Source organism: Perca flavescens, chromosome 21 (assembly GCF_004354835.1).
Source record: "Perca flavescens isolate YP-PL-M2 chromosome 21, PFLA_1.0, whole genome shotgun sequence".
Taxonomy (NCBI): Eukaryota; Metazoa; Chordata; class Actinopteri; order Perciformes; family Percidae; genus Perca; species Perca flavescens.
In genome coordinates, this window is record NC_041351.1 from 22,340,240 (window position 1) to 22,359,817 (window position 19,578).

At 41.8% G+C, this 19,578-nt stretch overlaps 1 protein-coding gene across 2 annotated transcripts; it reads left to right on the forward strand.

Annotated features, from left to right (window-relative positions):
• The first annotated feature begins 378 nt into the window (after positions 1 to 378).
• cops3 (COP9 signalosome subunit 3) lies at positions 379 to 19,076 on the forward strand. 2 transcript variants are annotated; one of them, XM_028567308.1, is made up of 12 exons: positions 379 to 600; positions 1,907 to 2,036; positions 9,672 to 9,784; positions 9,910 to 9,959; positions 11,806 to 11,898; positions 12,825 to 13,004; positions 14,104 to 14,244; positions 15,347 to 15,520; positions 16,354 to 16,440; positions 16,922 to 17,035; positions 17,157 to 17,237; positions 18,688 to 19,076. In XM_028567308.1, exons 1-12 carry the CDS (start codon positions 546 to 548, stop codon positions 18,739 to 18,741), a joined length of 1,272 nt encoding a protein of 423 aa, XP_028423109.1. In that variant the 5' UTR covers positions 379 to 545; the 3' UTR covers positions 18,742 to 19,076. The 2 variants fall into 2 exon arrangements, with proteins under 2 accessions (XP_028423109.1, XP_028423110.1); XM_028567309.1 differs by lacking the exon at positions 379 to 600 and adding an exon at positions 1,023 to 1,080.
• Positions 19,077 to 19,578: the final 502 nt, after the last annotated feature.

Genomic DNA, 19,578 nt, shown 5'->3' on the forward strand with positions numbered 1-19,578 from the left:
GTGCTCTTACAGCTTATAACATCTTTGCTGAAAACCCGGTCAATTTTACGTCAGTTCCTGTGTTTTGTTTTTTATTAAAAGGGAGAACTGGAGCTGCAGTCTTAAATAAACGGAGGTCCCTTAATTTGCAAGATAAGCACAATAAGTGACACACAATAAATTCCTAAAAATATATATATATGTTCTATATATAATCAGAGAATGTCTAATAAGGGGAGAACTTCCACTCTCGGGAAAATTCCGGGTTGGTACAATGGGGCTAATAGGGAGTGAGATAGGGAGTGAACAGGCTCTCCATAGACAGGCTCTGATATAATATACCGGTACAACCGGAAATTGTGACAATTATGAAATATAATCGTGTGTCTGGCCCTTTAAGAATCCAATGGTCGGTTCGTAAATCTCGTTGCAGTCTGTTGTGTGATCTCGCGATAGCTTCACCTCTGTGGCGGCTGTGTGGCCCCCTGTCTTAGTCCGTACGGAGTTGTTTCTGACGTTTGAATGAAAAACAGTGCACATTACCTCCACTTTGGACCCAGGAAATAATGGCTTCAGCATTGGAGCAGTTTGTGAACAATGTGCGGCAGCTCTCCGCTCAAGGTAGGGTTGCTAAAGTCATTAGAGTCGGAAGTATTAGCTAGTTAGCTAGCATATGCTATCCAATGCCGTGCCGATAGCTAGGCAGCCAAACTGGTTAGAGCCCTCTTTTTGCTTTATCATGTAAACACACCGTAAAAAATGACTTTCTCTGGCTGTGAGAGTTGTGTAAAGTATCACCAGAAGATTCGTTAGTACAAAGGGACGCCTATGATAACCGCGAACTGGGTGGTTCCTCATGCTAAATGTCAAAATCATACTTTTTGTTTTTGATCTAGAAAATAATTTCTGATGACTACCTACCGGTAGTCCCGCCCTGGGCACACATGATTGGTTGGCGAACGGAATTAGCGAATATGATTGGTTTAAAGTCATCCGTCAATCCCGCTTGCATTACCTCTGTTGCAAGGCCTTGACAGGACACTTGACCGGGCGATTTATATTGAAATACTCCGCCACAGCTCGATGGTTGTAAATAATGTTGTAAGTCACCGTTGTTTTCTACATTTGTGAAGAATAGCATCTTGACAGCCATAAACTAAACAAAAATGCAATTATATCATCAATCCGACCACACAAAAAAAAAATTAAGAAAATGCCTCAGAATACTTGCGGAAAAACTTGCCCCCCTTATCCTTTGGGGATTTTATTAATTTAACGTCAACATTTGCAATGATAGGGGAAATATGTATTATAATACTTTTTTTTTTCTAGTTTAAAGTGCAGTTACATCTGTGTGCCACGACATGTAATTAGACATTTGAAAGTTGACATTTAATGAGATTAAATTCCAGTTTAACAGCCTAATTCAGAGGTCTTCAACGGTTTTTATGCCAAGGACCCTTTAGCTGAAAAAGAGACAGAGAGTAGGGACCCCCTACTAAATATATTGTATACTTGAGTTGCATATTAATCATGGGCCCAGATGGTTGAGCTTAACTGTATGGCAACTTTACCTATAGTAATCTGATCTTTTCAATGTGTAAATAAAAACATTTACAAATAGGCCAATTTATCTTTGCTATTAATGTTTATTTTCAGACATATTTTTTTTTTTTAAAAGTATTTTTTTTAACCTAATTTGGTACTCTGAGGGACCCCCTAGGGGTCACGGACCCCCTGTTGAAGATCTCTGGCCTAATTTAATTACAAAACAGCGGGCCTGCCAGTAAAAAAAAAAAATCTGCATCTAGCATTGCAATGTAAACTCTCTTAGATATGAGAATTGTGTTCTTCCAAAGATCTAAAGGACATGCAAGAAGGTCCAACATGGTTTAATTTCTCTCTGTTCTCTCCCCCCACCCCTCAGGCCAGATGACTCAGCTGTGTGAGTTGATCAACAAGAGTGGAGAGCTGCTGGCCAAAAATCTGTCCCACCTGGACACGGTGCTGGGGGCCCTGGACATCCAGGAGCACTCCCTCGGCGTGCTGGCTGTGCTGTAAGTAGACTGCTCCGTCCCAGGTCTTTTTCCAGCTTTGCCAACCTCCGTGCAGTCAGCAACAGTCGAGAGCTCTTCCTCAGTGTCTAGTAGGGTCGGGCATCGTTTGGATTTGAACAATTCTGATTTAAAAGGTCCAGTGTGTAAGGTGTTTAGTTGTTCATTCTCAAAATCGGTGTTGCCCGTTCACAAACTTGTCCTTTTTTCATGAATATTTGCCACCACCATCAATTCCAAGTATTACCATTGGCTTGACATTTTTACATTTGCATTCGCATGAACTGGGGGTAGACGCTCCATATTCATGCACCATCTTGAAATACGTTAGCTGGTAAGGGACATACAGGACATACTGCTCCGCCTTTCGCTTTTTCCGCTGTCGCATGATAAACTCACAGGCGTTGCTAATACTGCTAATGGGTATCGTAGCTTCCCGGCCCCCCGGCAAGATTGAAGAAGGAAACACGGAGGACCACACGTATTCAAAATCCAAATTTCAGAGTCTTCTTCTTCGCCCAGAAAAAGAAAAAGGATATTGAAAAGAGCAAGAGACCGGCTTTTTGAAGCGTGAAGGCTATCGTCAGTGTTGTGCCTGAACGCGTTCATTGAACGATAGTTCATGAACTCGTTCATATTTTGGGCGAACGTGAACTGAACGTACTGTATTACTGCCTGATGAACGTTACTGTGAACTTGTTCGTTCTGGTGTCTGTGAACGGCACGCTCTCTCAGTTTAACTTCGTTCAACAGGGTGCCAGATTTCTATAGAGCCTTCCAGGCCAAAACGCGGCTAAAACACACCGTAAACAGGCCTTAAAATGTAGCGGAAAAAACACCCAATCTGGCAACACCAGCCACCAGTGTTGCACCGACAAGGTCGGTGAGGGAAAACTCGTACATTCTGCGCCGCCTTTCAAAAAGAAAATCCACACTTCAGTCACATCCACAGCGAACCTGAAGCGACACGTAACGTGAATCTTTAGTAAAAAAAAATAAATGAATAAAAGATATGGATTCTAGGGAAAAGAATCGATTTTAAAACTCATCGCAAAAAAACAACTACCATGATACCTACGTGAATGGATTTTTCTTCCCACCCCTAGTGTCTAGTGAAGTCTGCTGCCGTTTACCTTAGAGTTCAGTTCAGTCCCGTCTCGTTTCTCTACACTCCCGCCTTTTTTCTTTTCTCAAATGGGTCGAGAGATTCTGTTATTGTTGTGACTGTTAAAGATCATAGTGTATTTTCTTTTTATGACGAGCCTTGGAGGAATATAGTTAACAAGGAGAGACCGGTGAACACGACTTTGTTGCCAGTTTCTAGGTTAAAAATGTGAGTTGGTTAAAACAAGTCCCCTAAATGATCTAGTATTTGCATCTTGAATCCCAGGTGGCATTTCCTTCTTCTCAGTATTACAGTATTATGTTTTTTATTATTATTATTATTATTATTATTATTATTATAGGCTGCCTGTTGAGCTTTTTATATAGTCTTTAAACGCTTCAGATGTAAATTTATTAGCTGTCAAGTAGAGGTTGACCGATATGGGTTTTCTCAGGCCGATGCCGATCTTTTGAAATCATTGTCGGCCGATGGCCGATATATGCTGCCGATTATTTTTGGCCGATATTTGAAAGATAAAATGTAACACTAATAAGTACTTAAGATACACAATATTTCTCAACAGAAACATTTATTGAACACTTGAACACCAGTGTGCACTTGTATACTTCCATTAAACATGTATAATGTTAAATATAATCAACACCCGATCACTCAACAATAAAGCCCCTGCCCTCCATGAACTAATCCTCGACAACACTCTGGACTTCCTTCTGCTCACTGAAACCTGGCAACAACCCAACGACTTCTTCTCCCTCAACCAAGCATCCCCCCTGGCTACAACTACATCGGCAAACCCCGCCCCTCCCGCCGTGGAGGTGGCCTTGCTGTTATTTTCAATCAGAACTTCCGGATCACAGAACTCACCCTCCCCTCAGTATCATCGTTTGAATATCTCGCCTTCAAAGCGCTTTCCTCCATGACAGTCATCCTCATTTACCGGCCACCTAAACCAAATCCCTCCTTCCTCTCTGATTTTACTGAACTCCTCACACTAGCCTCATCTCTCTCTCCACGTCTGCTGCTACTTGGTGACTTAAACATTCACATGGACTCCCCCACCTGCAAGCTCTCATCAGAATTCAACATTTTACTGGATAACTTCTCTCTCACCCAACATGTCACATTCCCCACCCATGAAAAAGGACACATCCTCGACCTGGTCTGCTCCACCAACCAACCAGTGCTCGACCTCCATCCATGCCTCTTTCCCCTCTCTGATCACAAACTGATACGGTTCACCATCCCTTCTCCAACCCCACGCCCCTGCCTCCTCAGAGAAATCACCTTCCGCAACCTCAAATCTATCAATCCCCACCATCTCTGACCAGCTCTCCACCGCTCTCCACCTGGACTCAACCCTCACCTCACCTGATGACCTCACAGACCACCTCAACTCCACCTTGTCTACCTCCCTCAACACCCTGGCCCCCCCTCAAAACAAAAACCGTCACTTTTAACACCTCTTCACCCTGGTACACACCTGCACTCCGGAAAATGAAACAAACTGGCCGCCAACTTGAACGTCTGACAAAGAAATCATCTCTCACAGTCCATCATGAAGCCTATAAATCCCATCTCACCGCCTACAAAGATGCCCTCATTGCTGCCAAATCTGCCTACCTCTCCACCATCCTCACCGACCCCTGCCAAAACCCCAGAACCCTCTTCTCCACAATGAACAACCTCATCAAGCCTCGGACCAACAGCCTCCTTACCTCTACTCCGGATCTCTGCAACTCATTCCTCCACTTTTACACTGACAAAATCAATCTCATTTACAAATCTCTATCCCCTGTATCTGACCTCCCAGGATCTATTCCAGCACCTACCTTGGACCCTCCTCTCCCCATCCCTACAGACCTCCCGACCCTTCCTCCACACTGCCTCCTCTCCCATTTTGACCCAGTCACTCCTCCTGAAATCTCCAAACTCATCAGCTCTTCCAAACCCACTACTTGCTCCCTTGACCCCCTCCCTACTCTGCTCCTGAAGTCCTGCCTCCCGGTCCTATGCCCCTACCTCACCAACCTCTTCAACTCCTCACTGTCCCTTGGAACTGTCCCCTCTGCTTTCAAAACTGCTGCTGTCACCCCAATCCTTAAAAAACCTGGCCTGCATCCCTCCTCTCTCAACAACTACCGCCCAATCTCCAACCTCCCCTTTCTGTCTAAAACCCTGGAACGCATAGTCGCCTCACAACTACAAACCCATCTTCATGCCAATAACCTATTCGAACCTCTCCGATCTGGTTTTCGCCCCCTCCACAGCACAGAAACCGCTCTCCTCAACGACCTCCTCACCTCTGCTGACGCCGGTTCCCTCAACATCCTCATCCTCCTCGACCTGAGTGCAGCCTTCGATACCGTGAACCATAACATTCTGCTCACCAGACTCAAAGACCTCGGTATCGAAGGTACTGCACTCAGCTGGCTCCACTCCTACCTAGCCAACAGATCCCATTTCATATCTCTCCACAACCACACCTCTGCCACAGCCACAGTCACTCAAGGCGTTCCCCAAGGCTCTGTACTCGGCCCCCTCCTATTCATCATCTACATCCTCCCTCTTGGTCAGATACTCCGCCACTTCAACCTGGACTTCCACTGCTATGCTGATGACACCCAGATCTACCTCAGCACCAAATCCCCCCACAATCCTCCCCTCTCCCACATCAACTCCTGTCTGTCAGCTATTAAAACCTGGATGCAACACCACTTCCTCAAACTCAACAGCAACAAAACAGAATTCCTTCTGATCGGCTCCAAATCCACACTTAGCAAAACCAATAACCCCACTCTCACAATCGACGGCACCATTGTCTCCCCATCTCCCCAGGCCCGCAACCTTGGCGTTATCTTTGATTCCACCCTCTCCCTTGAGCCTCACATCCGTCAAGTCATTAAAGCCTCCTTCTTTCACCTCCGCAACATCGCCAAAATCAGACCCCTCTCTCACACCCCCGCTGCTGAAAGACTCATTCACGCCTTCATCTCCTCCCGACTGGACTACTGCAACTCACTTCTCCTCGGCATCAGCTCTACCAACATCAACCGACTCCAACTGGTCCAGAACTCAGCCGCCCGCCTCATTACCCGCTCCAAATCCTGGCACCACATCACTCCAGTCCTAAAACAACTCCACTGGCTTCCTATCTCCCAACGGATCACCTACAAAATCCTGGTCCTCACCTACAAAGCTCTCCACCATCTGGCCCCCTCATACCTTACTGACCTCCTCTCCCCCTACCAACCCTCACGGTCCCTCAGATCCACCTCAGCCGGTCTCCTCTCCATCCAAAAGTCCAAACTCCGCAGTTTTGGGGACAGAGCATTCTCCAGAGCAGCTCCCAGGCTCTGGAACTCCCTCCCCCAAGAGATCCGCACTTCTGAGTCCCTCACCATCTTCCAGTCCCGCCTCAAGACCCATCTCTTCAACTCTGCCTACCCATAGCCCCCTGCCCCCCCCCTCCATTTTTCATCTGAATCTTGTTTTGTTCTACTTGTTTTGTTCTACTTGTTTTGTTATGTTTTTAATCTACCCTGCCCTGTAAAGCGACTTTGAGTCCATGAAAAGCGCTATATAAATTCAATTTATTATTATTATGCTGCCGATTATTTTTGGCCGATATTTGAAAGATAAAATGTAACACTAAGTACTTAAGATACACAATATTTCTCAACAGAAACATTTATTGAACACTTGAACACCAGTCTGCACTTGTATACTTCCATTAAACATGTATAATGTAAAAACATATATTGTATAAATAAACAAAACGGGTAAGAATAAAGAAAGAAAATAAACTTAACTTTGTCAAATAAACTTTTCAATGAAAAGATGAAGTTTAGTGCACTTAGCAGCATTTATCAAACATCTGAGAACAATAAAAGAAATTTACTATTTTAACAATAGTAGTGCTGACACACAGTAGCAACCAGCAGTATTTCTTTGTTTTGGTGTTGGCTGGGTGAAGTGCTGCCATAAGGGGCTGGTTTTCTTTTCAGCCATCAGAATTAATGACTAAAAAAGGGGGAAAATACAAGGTTAAGTTGGTATTTTTGCGTAGTATCTTCTTCAAGTCATTTTATAGATAGGTATAGATATAAAATCTAACATTTGTTTTATAAATCAGCTAATAATTCAGTGCATTGTAAGTGATGCATGGCTAAAAACGTTTCTATCATCTTCCCAAAAACTGTCCTGAAACATGTATTTTTGGTTTGTTTTGTTTGTTGACAAACAAAGCCAAATGGACAAAACCTAATTATCGCAAAAGGGGGGAGATCAACTTTAGGCCATATGTTCACAATAATTTGATTTAATAATAATGTAATAACGATAACTTATAACAATAACGTATTTCACTAGTAAATTGCTGTTGAACGACAAAAACAACCACCATGGCAAAAGGGTATTTTACAACAACTTTGAATGCACCGCGATGCACCGTCTGTGTTGTCCTTCAGACAAGTAGACAACGGCAGCTGCACACTGCTTAACATGCTGCTGTTGGATCATATACAGTGAAATAAATCACACTTTACACCGTTTAGCTGTCAGCATTTTAATCGTGTTTAATCCATCTGCTAGCTAGCGGTAGGCTAACGTTAGCTGCTGACGAGTGTAATGTTAACTAGCGTCACATGCTGCGATGTTTCTGTTATTCTAACATTCGTTTTCGGAGCATCAGAGAGCAACGCAGGCATATCAGTGGCGCCGAAATGACTCACAGAAATCCGCGTTGCTATTAGGCACAGGTGCCGTATTAGCAGCGGGTCTACCAACCCTAGCAACGACGCTAGCAAAGCAAAGCCAGTCCTTCACTAGCCTATGGTGCAGTGGTCTCTTTTAACTACATCTTCTTTCTCTGCATTGAGTTGACAACCCTCTCAAATATAAACACACAAACAGAACAAATAATAAAAGTCTCAGATCCACTGTCTGTGATTGCGAAATTCTTGCTTAATTATTGTGACGTGACAGCTATCAATTTCCAAAGTAGCCGAACGTCATGTCGCCTATTCATGTTTTTTCTCGAAGTTGGCAGTAACATGTCATACGTTTTTCATTAAATGTATAGGACTTATAAGAATTTAATCCTTACCGTTTTCTCCGAGGAACAGCACCTTCCTTAGGCACTGGGTGAGGTCTGCTCACTCTGCTGGTAATTGACTCTAGGGGCAGCGTGCGTCGAACACGTGTTCCACAACACCAACACCAGGCTGCCCACAGATGCGCCTGCCTATTAATCTCCTTGGTATTGGCCGATGCCGATTATGTAAAAAATGCCAAAAAATCGGCCTACCGATTAATCTGTCAACCTCTACTGTCAAGATTTTGATGCCAAAATGAATGGCAGTCAATGGAATGCTAACGGCGGGTGATGGCTTCTTAGCATCAAAATGGCGCCATAGGAGCTACGCATTGTGGACTTACCCTCTTGTCTATAACGTAAACACTATTTATTTATTTTTTTACCTTTTTTATTTATCCAGGTAAGTCGATTGAGAACAATTTCTCCTTTGCAACGACGACCTGTCACATTGACACAGTTCCACATTCGTACCTGGAAGCTGCCCAATACGACCACAGTCTGATCTGCTGGCCACTGAGCAGCTCCACTGGTTGGGGGTTAAGGGCCTTGCTCAAGGGCCACCTCAGTGGTGGTAGCGAGGGAGGGACAAGCGCTGCTCTTTTCACTTTCCCCCACCGAGATTTTTATCCTGTCGGTCTGGGGATTGAACCGGCGACCTCCCAGTCACAAGCTCGCTTCTTTAACTTTTATGCCACCACTAAATGTTCTGAGTTCACTCCTGCATCACAAACCTTAAAAACTCAAGTTAAACACCATTCCATAGATAGCATTTGACTCTCTGCATATGGGAAAAAAGGACCCAACAATTAAATCATCCAATTTAGTGTTTTTCCCCTTTTCATCCCACATGCCAATGTGTTGTCATTACCAGGTAGGCTTTAAGGTCTGTATTACGGATGCACCGATACAACTTTTTCAGTCCCGATACCGATGCCAGGGCTTTGTGTATCTGTCGATACCTGATACCGATCCGATACCGTTGTTGAATTAATAATACACTGTATACCTTCCACCTTATACCTTCCTTCCACCATGGGGAAGAGACTAAAGGCATCAGACCTTCCTAACTAAACATTACTTTCCTAACTAAGACCAAATGACACCGATGGAATGTATTGAATTCTTATTTATTTCAAAAAACAACTGTGCATTCAAATTGAAAATGGAATGTAATCAAACTTCTTAAAACAAATTTAAATAAAGAAAATGTAGCAGTAGAAACAAAATAGTGCCTACTCTTCCAGCATGCGACGCACGTGCTGCTGACGAATGACGACCGATCCCTGATCCAGCTAGTTTTGTCAATATTGGGGGGCCGATATCTGTGAACCCCTAGTCTGTATTAAGGTCTCTTTGGTTCCTTTTTAAAAAAAAAAACAAGAAATGTCTTTGCTCACCTCCTTCTCTCTGCTTCCAGATTTGTGAAGTTCTCCATGCCAAACATCCCTGACTTTGAGACGCTCTTCTCCCAAGTCCAGCTCTTCATCAGTACTTGCAACGGGGAGCACATTAGATATGCAACAGACACTTGTAAGTCCAGACTAACCAGAGGTCTCGCTCCTCCGTGTTTAGGATGCATGTTTCTATTCTGCTGGTGGTTATTTATTTATTTTTTTCTTCCCATAACCTTCTTTCACTTGTGTTTCCTCTCCCAGTTGCTGGCCTCTGCCACCAGTTGACAAACGCCCTCGTAGAGCGGAAACAGGTAAGACTGTTGATTCCGACTTCGGTGGGAGCGAAATGTCCAACTATTTATCATTACAGAGCAGAAGATTTAACTCTAACCTTTTTTTTTTTTTTTTTTTTTTTTTTTAACTGTCCAAATGAATCAGCGTCGATTGGTTGCGTTTGATAATCGAGTGAATCAAATGTTCTTAAATTTCTAGTTTAGTGTTTAAAATGCAAAGAGAGCAAGAATCTGTGCGCAAGGCTCCACATCCTCGCAGGAAAAAGTACTTTCTTGAGTGGCTACTTCTTTATAGATCATGAATGCATAATACTGTCATGGTTGCGCAAAACTGTTCACAGTGACGTGGTTGCTAATGAAGCCTGAATAGTTCTTATGCAGGATTAGAGCGGGGTTTATTTATTTTAGAGCGGTGTCTGTTTTCTTTTCTTTAGCCTCTGTCTTTGGTTTGTGAGCCATACACCTCGAGCTTCCATCAAAGACCACCTGCACAGCTGAACATAGTGTGAACGGGAGCGTGCCAATGTTCCCACAGCCCTATGTTCCCACATTTCTAAAAAAAATAAAAAATAAAAATTAGGCCCTATGTTCCCACATTTCCAAGATTTCTAAGATCTTTTTCCAAAATTAGGCCCTATGTTCCCTCATTTCCTTTTTCATAAATTTGGATCAGATTTTATCCCCCTTTCTCCCAATTTGGTAGCCAATTGCACCCAACCTATTATCCAGTAGCAATGGACTACAGATGGAATGGGCCTAATTTTAAGAAGGAAAAAATAATAATTCTTAGAAATGTGGGAACATAGGGCTGACACCGTGTGAGCAGGTTGTATTTGTGGACAGAGCACGTTTTTTTTGTCGACTATCTACCAGCTCCAAACGCTGCAGGACCATGGACTCATGTTATCACATTGTAGGGCTGAACGATTTGGGAGAAAAAATCTAATTGCGATTTATTTTATATTTTTCTGCCAGATAGTATAAAAGTATAGCATAGTATATAATATGGTATATAACAGATAAAACATGTCACGGCGCATTATAACATGAAACGCTATCAAACTGTTAACTATATTCTTATGCAGGGATGATAACATGGCTATGAATTGCAGATATACATTTTTTCTTCTAATGAGCATGGGACGTTGTTACCACAAGAGCTAAAGTTATTAAAACAAAAACACAATTGCAATAAAAAACATCAGTATTTTCCTGTAAACCGCAATTTCTGATCCGCCTCAGTTCAATAGCAGCATCTACATATTGCACCTTCTACGATAATAAATAAAGTAATACAAAATAAATGAAAAAATCAGTCTGGGATGTGTAACACAATTACAGCATTTATCTTGTAAAAATAGAGGAATCAAAAATGTTATAATAAAGGTGCTTCTCAATTTCAAAATGAAGGCACATCTTAAAGATGATGATACATATTATTGATATTTTCACTTTGTATGGATAATATTGGATAGCTGACGATTGAATCGATGTATCGATCCAAATCCATGTGTCGTTACGCCCCTAGCCCATTACGTGTGTTAAAGGAAACTGCTTGTGAGTGGCTGAAAACTATTTTTTAATGTTGTATGCACCTTGCTGCAAAAGCAATTCCCCCCGCGGCGATAACCGTAAATAATTAACACATTTGAATTTTATTTCTCCCCGCCAAGTCCCACATGAGTCATTCTGTTTTCTTGAGCGCCGCCGAGCCTCTGCATCCAGGAGCAGCGTGTTTTTCCTTTCGATGCATTTTTTAAAGTGTGGCGCAGGCTCCAGGTGGTTTCCAGTGTGTCGGGATGTCTCAGGAAAGCCGCCGCTGAATCACTAACCGAATGTGTTTTTCCCTCCCTCCCTCCGGCAGCCATTGAGGGGTGTCGTCGTCCTAAAACAGGCAATAGACAAAATGCAGATGAACACAAACCAACTTACCTCAGTTCATGCAGACCTGTGTCAGGTGAGTCTCTGGCCCTGCTGCATCAGCACCACGCTCCAAAATGAACTTCTTTTTTTTTGTCCACCTGCCGAATGGCTAGTGAATGTTCAAATTAGGGCTGCACGATATAAGGAAAATACGCACTACGCGGTAACGTTGTTGAATATCGCGAATATTACTTGCGATACATTAACAGACATTAAAGTGTGCTCAGTTCTGCCCTTTCTGTTGCTTTCAGTATTCTTTTACAATACAACAAATTGCGTGTTGAATTTAAAACAACTAATCATTTCTAACATTCTTTTATTGAACAAATGGAACATTGGATTGACAATGACAGGCACTACTAAAAAAAGTGACATATACACTTTAAAGTGCAGTTTTCGACTGATATTTTCTTTCAACTAGCACAAAAAATCTCGTAGTGTCTATTGCGATATGCACTGCGTATTGCGCCAGTTGATATTGCGATGACGATTAAAAACACGATATATTGTGCAGCCCTAGTTCAACTTGTTCCAGCCACTTAATAGATTGCCATTGTTGTTTTTTTGGGGCTGGCGAGTGAAGCAAATCTACCAGCCGTTTGTAATATTCCACCAGCGTTTAGCTGGTGGATGGTGCTAAATTTTTGGAGCCTGATCAGCACCACGGCTGTGTATCCTAAATGGCCTCATGATCTAACTTTTAATTTAGCTGCCTAATGGGATCTATTTAGCTGTATTAGATTTCAGATTTAGTTTTATTGTCCTTGAGGGATATTTGTCATTTGTGAATCAACATCCAGGTTCTCCCCCAGTTATCTTAATTGTTGTCCATCTCCCTCTCCTAAATGCAAAGCATTTAAATGGTTGTGTTGAATAATTCAACCGCACAGTTTCCTTCTGGTGTGAGCGTCCAGTGTAACCCCTCTAAGATGTCCTCACTACGTACCTGTCTCCTTGCAGCTGTGCTTGTTAGCAAAGTGCTTCAAGCCCGCCCTGCCCTTCTTGGAATTGGACATGATGGACATCTGTAAGGAGAACGGAGCTTACGACGCAAAGCACTTTTTATGTTACTACTACTACGGTGGCATGATCTACACGGGCCTCAAAAACTTCGAAAGAGCACTGTATTTTTATGAACAGGTACTCTCAAACTCTCAAAAATACCCAGATACACACTCTGATACATGTACTGACATGCATGCGTGCAATGGCATAGCACACATTCTTTGTCATTTTTATAATGACTTAAAGTGCTCATATTATGCTTTTTCCCTTTCCTTTATTGTGTCATATATCTTTTTTTTTTTTTGTGCATGTTTAGGTTTACAATATGAAAAAGCCCAAAGTCCCCCCCAAAGGGACTTACTATCTCCAACAGAAAACACTGTTCCCAAACTGCTCCAAACAGCTCTACTGTAGTCCAGCCTTTACTTCAGAGACAAACGTGGGTCACTTTGTAACACACGTTCTAATGCTCGCCTAGCTGCTAGCGTGGCACGCCCTCATACTCTGCTTCTGACTGGCTAGTAGTCCTTACCTAGCTACTGAGCATGTGCGACTCCCAACAAAGATGGAACAGAAGTGAGATGCCTCACTCTGTAGCTAGAACAGAGAGCTCAACACACAGGGTGAAAAGAGGAGCTGCAGCAATGTGCAGTACAACAAAAATATGGTGTTTTTGGAAAAATTAAACCATGTAAACCTATTGTGATATAACCTCTAAATAGGGCTGGGCGATATCGAGAAAATCAGATATCACGATATTCTTGACCAATATCTTCGTACTTAGATTTTAGATAAATAATCATCAGTAATGTGGATGTAATGTCTAAGTGGTGGAAAAGGCAAATAATAGAACAGCTACAACAGTCTGGTAAGTTCAGAAGAGTACATCACTTTACTGTAATGCAGCCTTTAAAGCCAGTAAAAGACAGCACTTATGTCATATCACGATATTACGATATCCAAAATCTAAGACGACATCTAGTCTCATATCACGATTGACTATTATATTGCCCAGCCCTACCTCTAAATACAATTATGAACCTGAAAATGAGCATAATATGAGCACTTTAATTCAATGCATTGTACACATTTCCTCCAGGGCAGCATGTCAGGCTCACAAATGGCTTCTTGCTTTAACCCCTGCGTATGCCCTGAGTGCATACAATTTCACTTTTGCTCCGGCATAAATGTAGATGATCAAGTGTGTGTGTGTCTCTCGTTTTCTCTTGTCCAGGCAATAACCACTCCAGCCATGGCAGTGAGCCACATCATGTTGGAAGCCTACAAGAAATACATCCTGGTGTCACTCATTCTCCACGGCAAAGTGCAGCCGCTGCCCAAATACACCTCACAGATAGTAGGGAGGTTCATCAAGGTAAGGCCAAGTAGCACGGATGGAATGAGTAGTATTAGGGCTTTGCTGTTTTCGCTTACAGCGGTTACCTTTACATCTGCAGACGTGTCAGTAACCGGATTTTCAGCTGATGCAAGCCAGTTTATTATAACTCTGTTAGAATAACCAGATAAAGCTGGTCAAGAAAGGTACACACTGCTGAAACTAATGCAGTAAAGCACTGTTCGCACGGGACTAGTATCACCAGTCGACCTTATGCTATTTAGAAATCCCCATCTCAAATTTACTGACATTATCCCTAGGGTTTGGTACCGAAATCTGTACTTTTTTAGGTACCAACCGAATTACGTCAGTACTACCGATTCACTTTAAATCAAATGGTGGCAAATTTCGATACGCCCAGAGTGCATAAGCACAAGCTTATCTGTCCTCTCAACATGTTGATGAGAGGGGCGCTCCGACACACACACACACACACACACACACACACACACACACACATTTACATACGCTCAGAGCTGTGGTGTGGTTACACTTTTCAAAACTCCACGCAGACGGCGCCTGTAACGGCGAGGCGAAGGCGGTCGCGGCACGGTTAACGTTAGACTTCCTCTGTGACAGGCAGGCACCACTACGCTCTCTATGCCCTGTTGACTGACTGACAGGCTGGAGGTTGTAAGGCAAGGCAACTTTATTTCTACAGCACATTCTAGCAACAAGGCAATTCCAAACGCTTTACGTGAAACATAAAAGAGCCGTTTTAAAAAGAGAGAGAAAAAAATAATTTTAGTTTTTTTTTATTTTATATTTATACCATGTGTATATGTAATAAATGAGCTGTTAACAGCCAATGCCCACGAGTGGTTTCACTGTGGCCAGCTTTTTTTTCCGCTTCCAGACCTAGTGTCCCCGCGTGTGCCAAATCCTATTCATCCTAATCCGACTTCAGGGACTTAATAATAATAATAATAATAATAATAACCGTGTGTTGATTGCAGTTTGAATACACTGTAAAATCCAGTGAAGATCTAGTTCTACAGTTGATCATTGGTTGTGTGCCATTAAGTAATTGCTTTTCCTCGGTGTCCTTTTCTCTTTGTTTTTCTCTTCCCGCTGCCCTTAGCCCCTGAGCAATGCGTACCACGAGATGGCTCAGGTCTACACCACCAACAACCCGGCCGAGTTGCGCGGCGTGGTCAACAAACACAGCGAGACCTTCGCACGAGACAGCAACACAGGCCTGGTCAAACAGTGCCTCTCCTCCCTCTACAAGAAGAACATCCAGAGGCTAACAAAGGTGGACGCGCTTATGTGTTCTTGTATTCTTAATACAAGCCGGATGTTTTCGCAAGGAAATATGAGTGAAATTGATCCACTCCTTACTACTGCATGTGGTGATGACGTGGTGAAGGATTGAACTGTACTGTATAACCGCTGTTTGGATTTAGGTTAAGGATTAAATTAAGTTTAGTCAGAGGGATATGGAATGTATACCCAACGTTTTAAAGCTTTAGTGCGTAACTTTTTGATATTAATAAATGTCCGTTACATTCAAGCCATCGCCAAATGAGTTGCTACAAAGCTAATTAAGACTATCAGCTCCACACAACTCTCTCTGGATTTCTCAGTATGACTGTGTTCAGAAGATTGTGTCGTCAGGTGACTTTCCCGCCCAGAAACTCAAGTGAAGATAATGACCTCTTCTGAAGAGTCCATCATGTTTATTTAATCCTCCATGTCCTCCTTGGCTACTACAATAAAGGAAAGGGGAAAAAGCCAAAAAGCATAATATGAGCACTTTAAGAAGAAGAGATACTTATATTAATCCCCAAGCGGGACATTACATTTTACACCCTGTTACATACACTTAACACAATTTAGCTTTGATTTGTGTATTTTGTTTTCAGTTTTTTTTTTTTTTTTTTATTTCTTTTTTTTAGGCTTTGCTACAGTTTGCTGTTGCAATATTTTGCTTTTAAATCGAGCTGTGTTATCTTTAATCAACCGAATGCAAAGATCCCACAAACGCTCAACCAAAGAAAAGTAACCGTACACAATGTTACACTCATAGGGTTCAGCAGATCCTTTTGTCTAATCTGTTTTTAATATCACTGCATTCGTCTCCTGCAGACCTTTCTGACACTGTCTTTGCAAGACATGGCGAGTCGAGTGCAGCTGTCCGGCCCCCTGGAAGCAGAGAAATATGTCTTACACATGGTGAGTTGGTCCGGAAAGACCAAAGCATGAAAATCTAACGTGCCAGCTGTACACTTAAAGGTGCCATAGGTAGGATTGTGAAGATCCAGGACTTACTCAGTCCCTCCTCCCTTTCTGCTAAAGCCCAAAATGGTCTCCTAAGCCCCCCCATCCCACCCACCCACCCCCATCCCACCCCCCCCCACCCACACACACACACACACACACACACACACACACACACACACACAAGGTAGAATGAATGCGTGTGCATGAGCAGTGATTGACACGGTGGATTTTTGCAAATTGCACTACAGGCTGTAGGTGGTGCCAGAGGAGCCAGATTTTTTTTAATTACCTCTTTCATGTAGTTCTACTGGAACATAGGGTCAGTTTCAGCAAATAAGACAGAAAGTTAGTTTTATAAGGCTTACCTACTGCACTTTTTTAACCTAAAATCAAAAGCAATGTTTCAACGCTCCTCGTCGTGCTTCCGTTGCAGATTGAAGACGGTGAGATCTACGCTAGCATTAACCAAAAGGACGGCATGGTCTGCTTCCACGACAACCCCGAAAAATACAACAACCCGGCAATGCTCCACAAAATTGACCAAGAGGTGAGAACGTCCAACTCTCGTTTGCAGCCTTGTCTTTTGCTTTGCATGACGTCCTATCATGATGCTATGTTATGTAACTACTTTTAAAGGGAAGCTTTTGTTATTGTTTTCTCCTTTTCAGATGTTGAAATGTATAGAGCTGGATGAGAAACTAAAGTCTATGGATCAAGAAATCACAGTAAACCCACAATTTGTGCAGAAGGTGAGGCAATCAAATAATATCTAAAGATTTTTTTTTTCTGTTATTTGGATTAACAAAGTTTATTGTTTTTTTGTTTTGTTTTAAATGTGCGTGGATGTATTTTGCTTTGTAGAATCTCAACATATCTTTCCTTGTGAATATCGTGGGTTTTTAGCTTGTGGCTCATTGCTAAATTAACAATTTTACTCATGGTGCAAATATGCTTTATATGTGGTAGAATCATTTTATATTATTCTACATGATCAAAGGAATGAACACAGTGTAGTACAACGGTAGCTAGTGTTGGAATCGGTAAAAAAAAAAAAAAAAAAAAAACATGCTCTTTTTTTTTTTTTTTTTTTTGTATATCGGTGTTAGAAAAGCATTCCCACTGCACATATACATAATCAAAAGCTTGAAGAAGTCAATGGTTATATCTTTCAAGGTTTTGTACCAAGAAGGAGGTTTATTGAGAGGATAAATTCTCTGAGTAAAATATATAGAACACCCTTAAATGAACACGCCGACTTATTGGGACTTTGTCTGATTCACCGTATGCCCCAGAGTTAGATACAGTGGCGCTCATAAGTCTATGAACCCATGCTAAAGTTGACTAAAAAGAGGAATAAAAAAAATCCTCTTTTTGAAATTGATCTTATTGCGTTAATAAAAAAAAATAGGAAAAATCCAACCTTTAAGGACACCAATTTTCTTTGTGAATGACTAATTTATCGTAAATAAATGTTCTTCCATTAAAATACAGAGGGCATAAGTATACACACCACTATGTTAAACTCCCATAGAGGCAGGCAGATTTTGATTTTTAAAGGCCAGTTATTTCATGGATCCCACATCATCACATACCCTTCACCATACCTAGAGATTGGCATGGGGTACTTTCCATAAGATCATCTCTCAATGCAAATCAAACCAGCTATTAGGCTAACTGAAATCAAACCATGCCCATCTCTAGGTATGGTGAAGGGTATGTGATGACGTGGGGCTATTTTAATTCCAAAAGCCAAGGGAACTTTATAAGGATGCATAGTATCCTGGATCCATGAAATAACTGGCCTTTTAAAAATAAAAATACTTTTATTTATTTAATAATTTAAGATTTATATTTTTTTTTTATTTTACGTATTTTTTGTATTCCTCTTTTTAGTCAAATTTAGCATGGGTTCATAAAGTTGCTGAGAAGGGTATGTATGGACTTATCTAACTCTGGGGGATACGGTGAATAAGACAAAGTACCAATAAGTCGGCGTGTTCCTTTTTAAAATCTGGACTGATAAAGTTTTTTGTTTCCCCAGCAAAGGTATCCAGATAATTCAGTCGTAAACCTGCTCCCTTGAAGAACTAAACTATCAGCCATTGTTTGTGGATACGCAGCAGGAACCGGTTTTTAAGTTATTGCCGGTCAGGCAGCATTTTATTTTTATTTTTAACCTGTGACGCTTTTGTTTTCCAGAGTATGGGATCGCAGGAGGACGATGTTGGTAGCAAAACATCAAGTTATTCCTGAGGGGCCTTGGACAGGGAGAGAACGCCGCAGCCGCCCAACCCGTTCTTCCCAGGATGAGTTGGATTTTTTTAAAAGAGGAAAACAAACAAACAAACATTCTATTGCATAAGGACATTGGTCAAGGAAAATCTAATTGTGTGGAATGATGATACATTTGGTTATTCTTTCTTCACAGTGTCTTAAGGATAACAAATTATCCTTACAGAAAAGGAAAAAAAAAAAAAGAAATTACCATTTTTGTCAGTGTTTTATTTATCAATGTTCAGGTTGGAGCGCCACTGCTACATTAACAGAAACCACAATAATAAAAACTGGACTTATTTGTTCCAAACGTATGTGTGAATAATCTCACTGTTTGTATTGGTTCTGCTGCATGATGGCCATTAACGAGAGGGGCCTCACATGAGGTAAAAAGGTCTATGACTGACAAGGGATATATTCTACATTTTTGTAAAGACTGCAATCACCGTTTTCCTCTCACTTCTTTTGGGTAGAATGCAGATAACCATCAATAGCAAATCTGTACACATGGACATGTCCTTACCAGACTCGGCACAATGGAGGAGTCATTCACAATCTGGTGCACTGTTTTGTTGTTTTTTTTCCTTTCCTTTATTATTATTAATTTTTTTTTTTTTTTAGGTTGGATCCACTAGAGGTCGTTAGAGCACTGTATAGAAACCCGTTTAGACAGCTTGTTACTACAAGAGGTGAAGTCAACAGATGAAACCAAACTGTCATGTCATTTGGGAGCTTGAGCTTTTGCGATTGTGGATCTGTTAATAAATTGTTTAAGAATTATAGTTCTGGGTTTCATGCCTTCTCATCCCTTTTGGT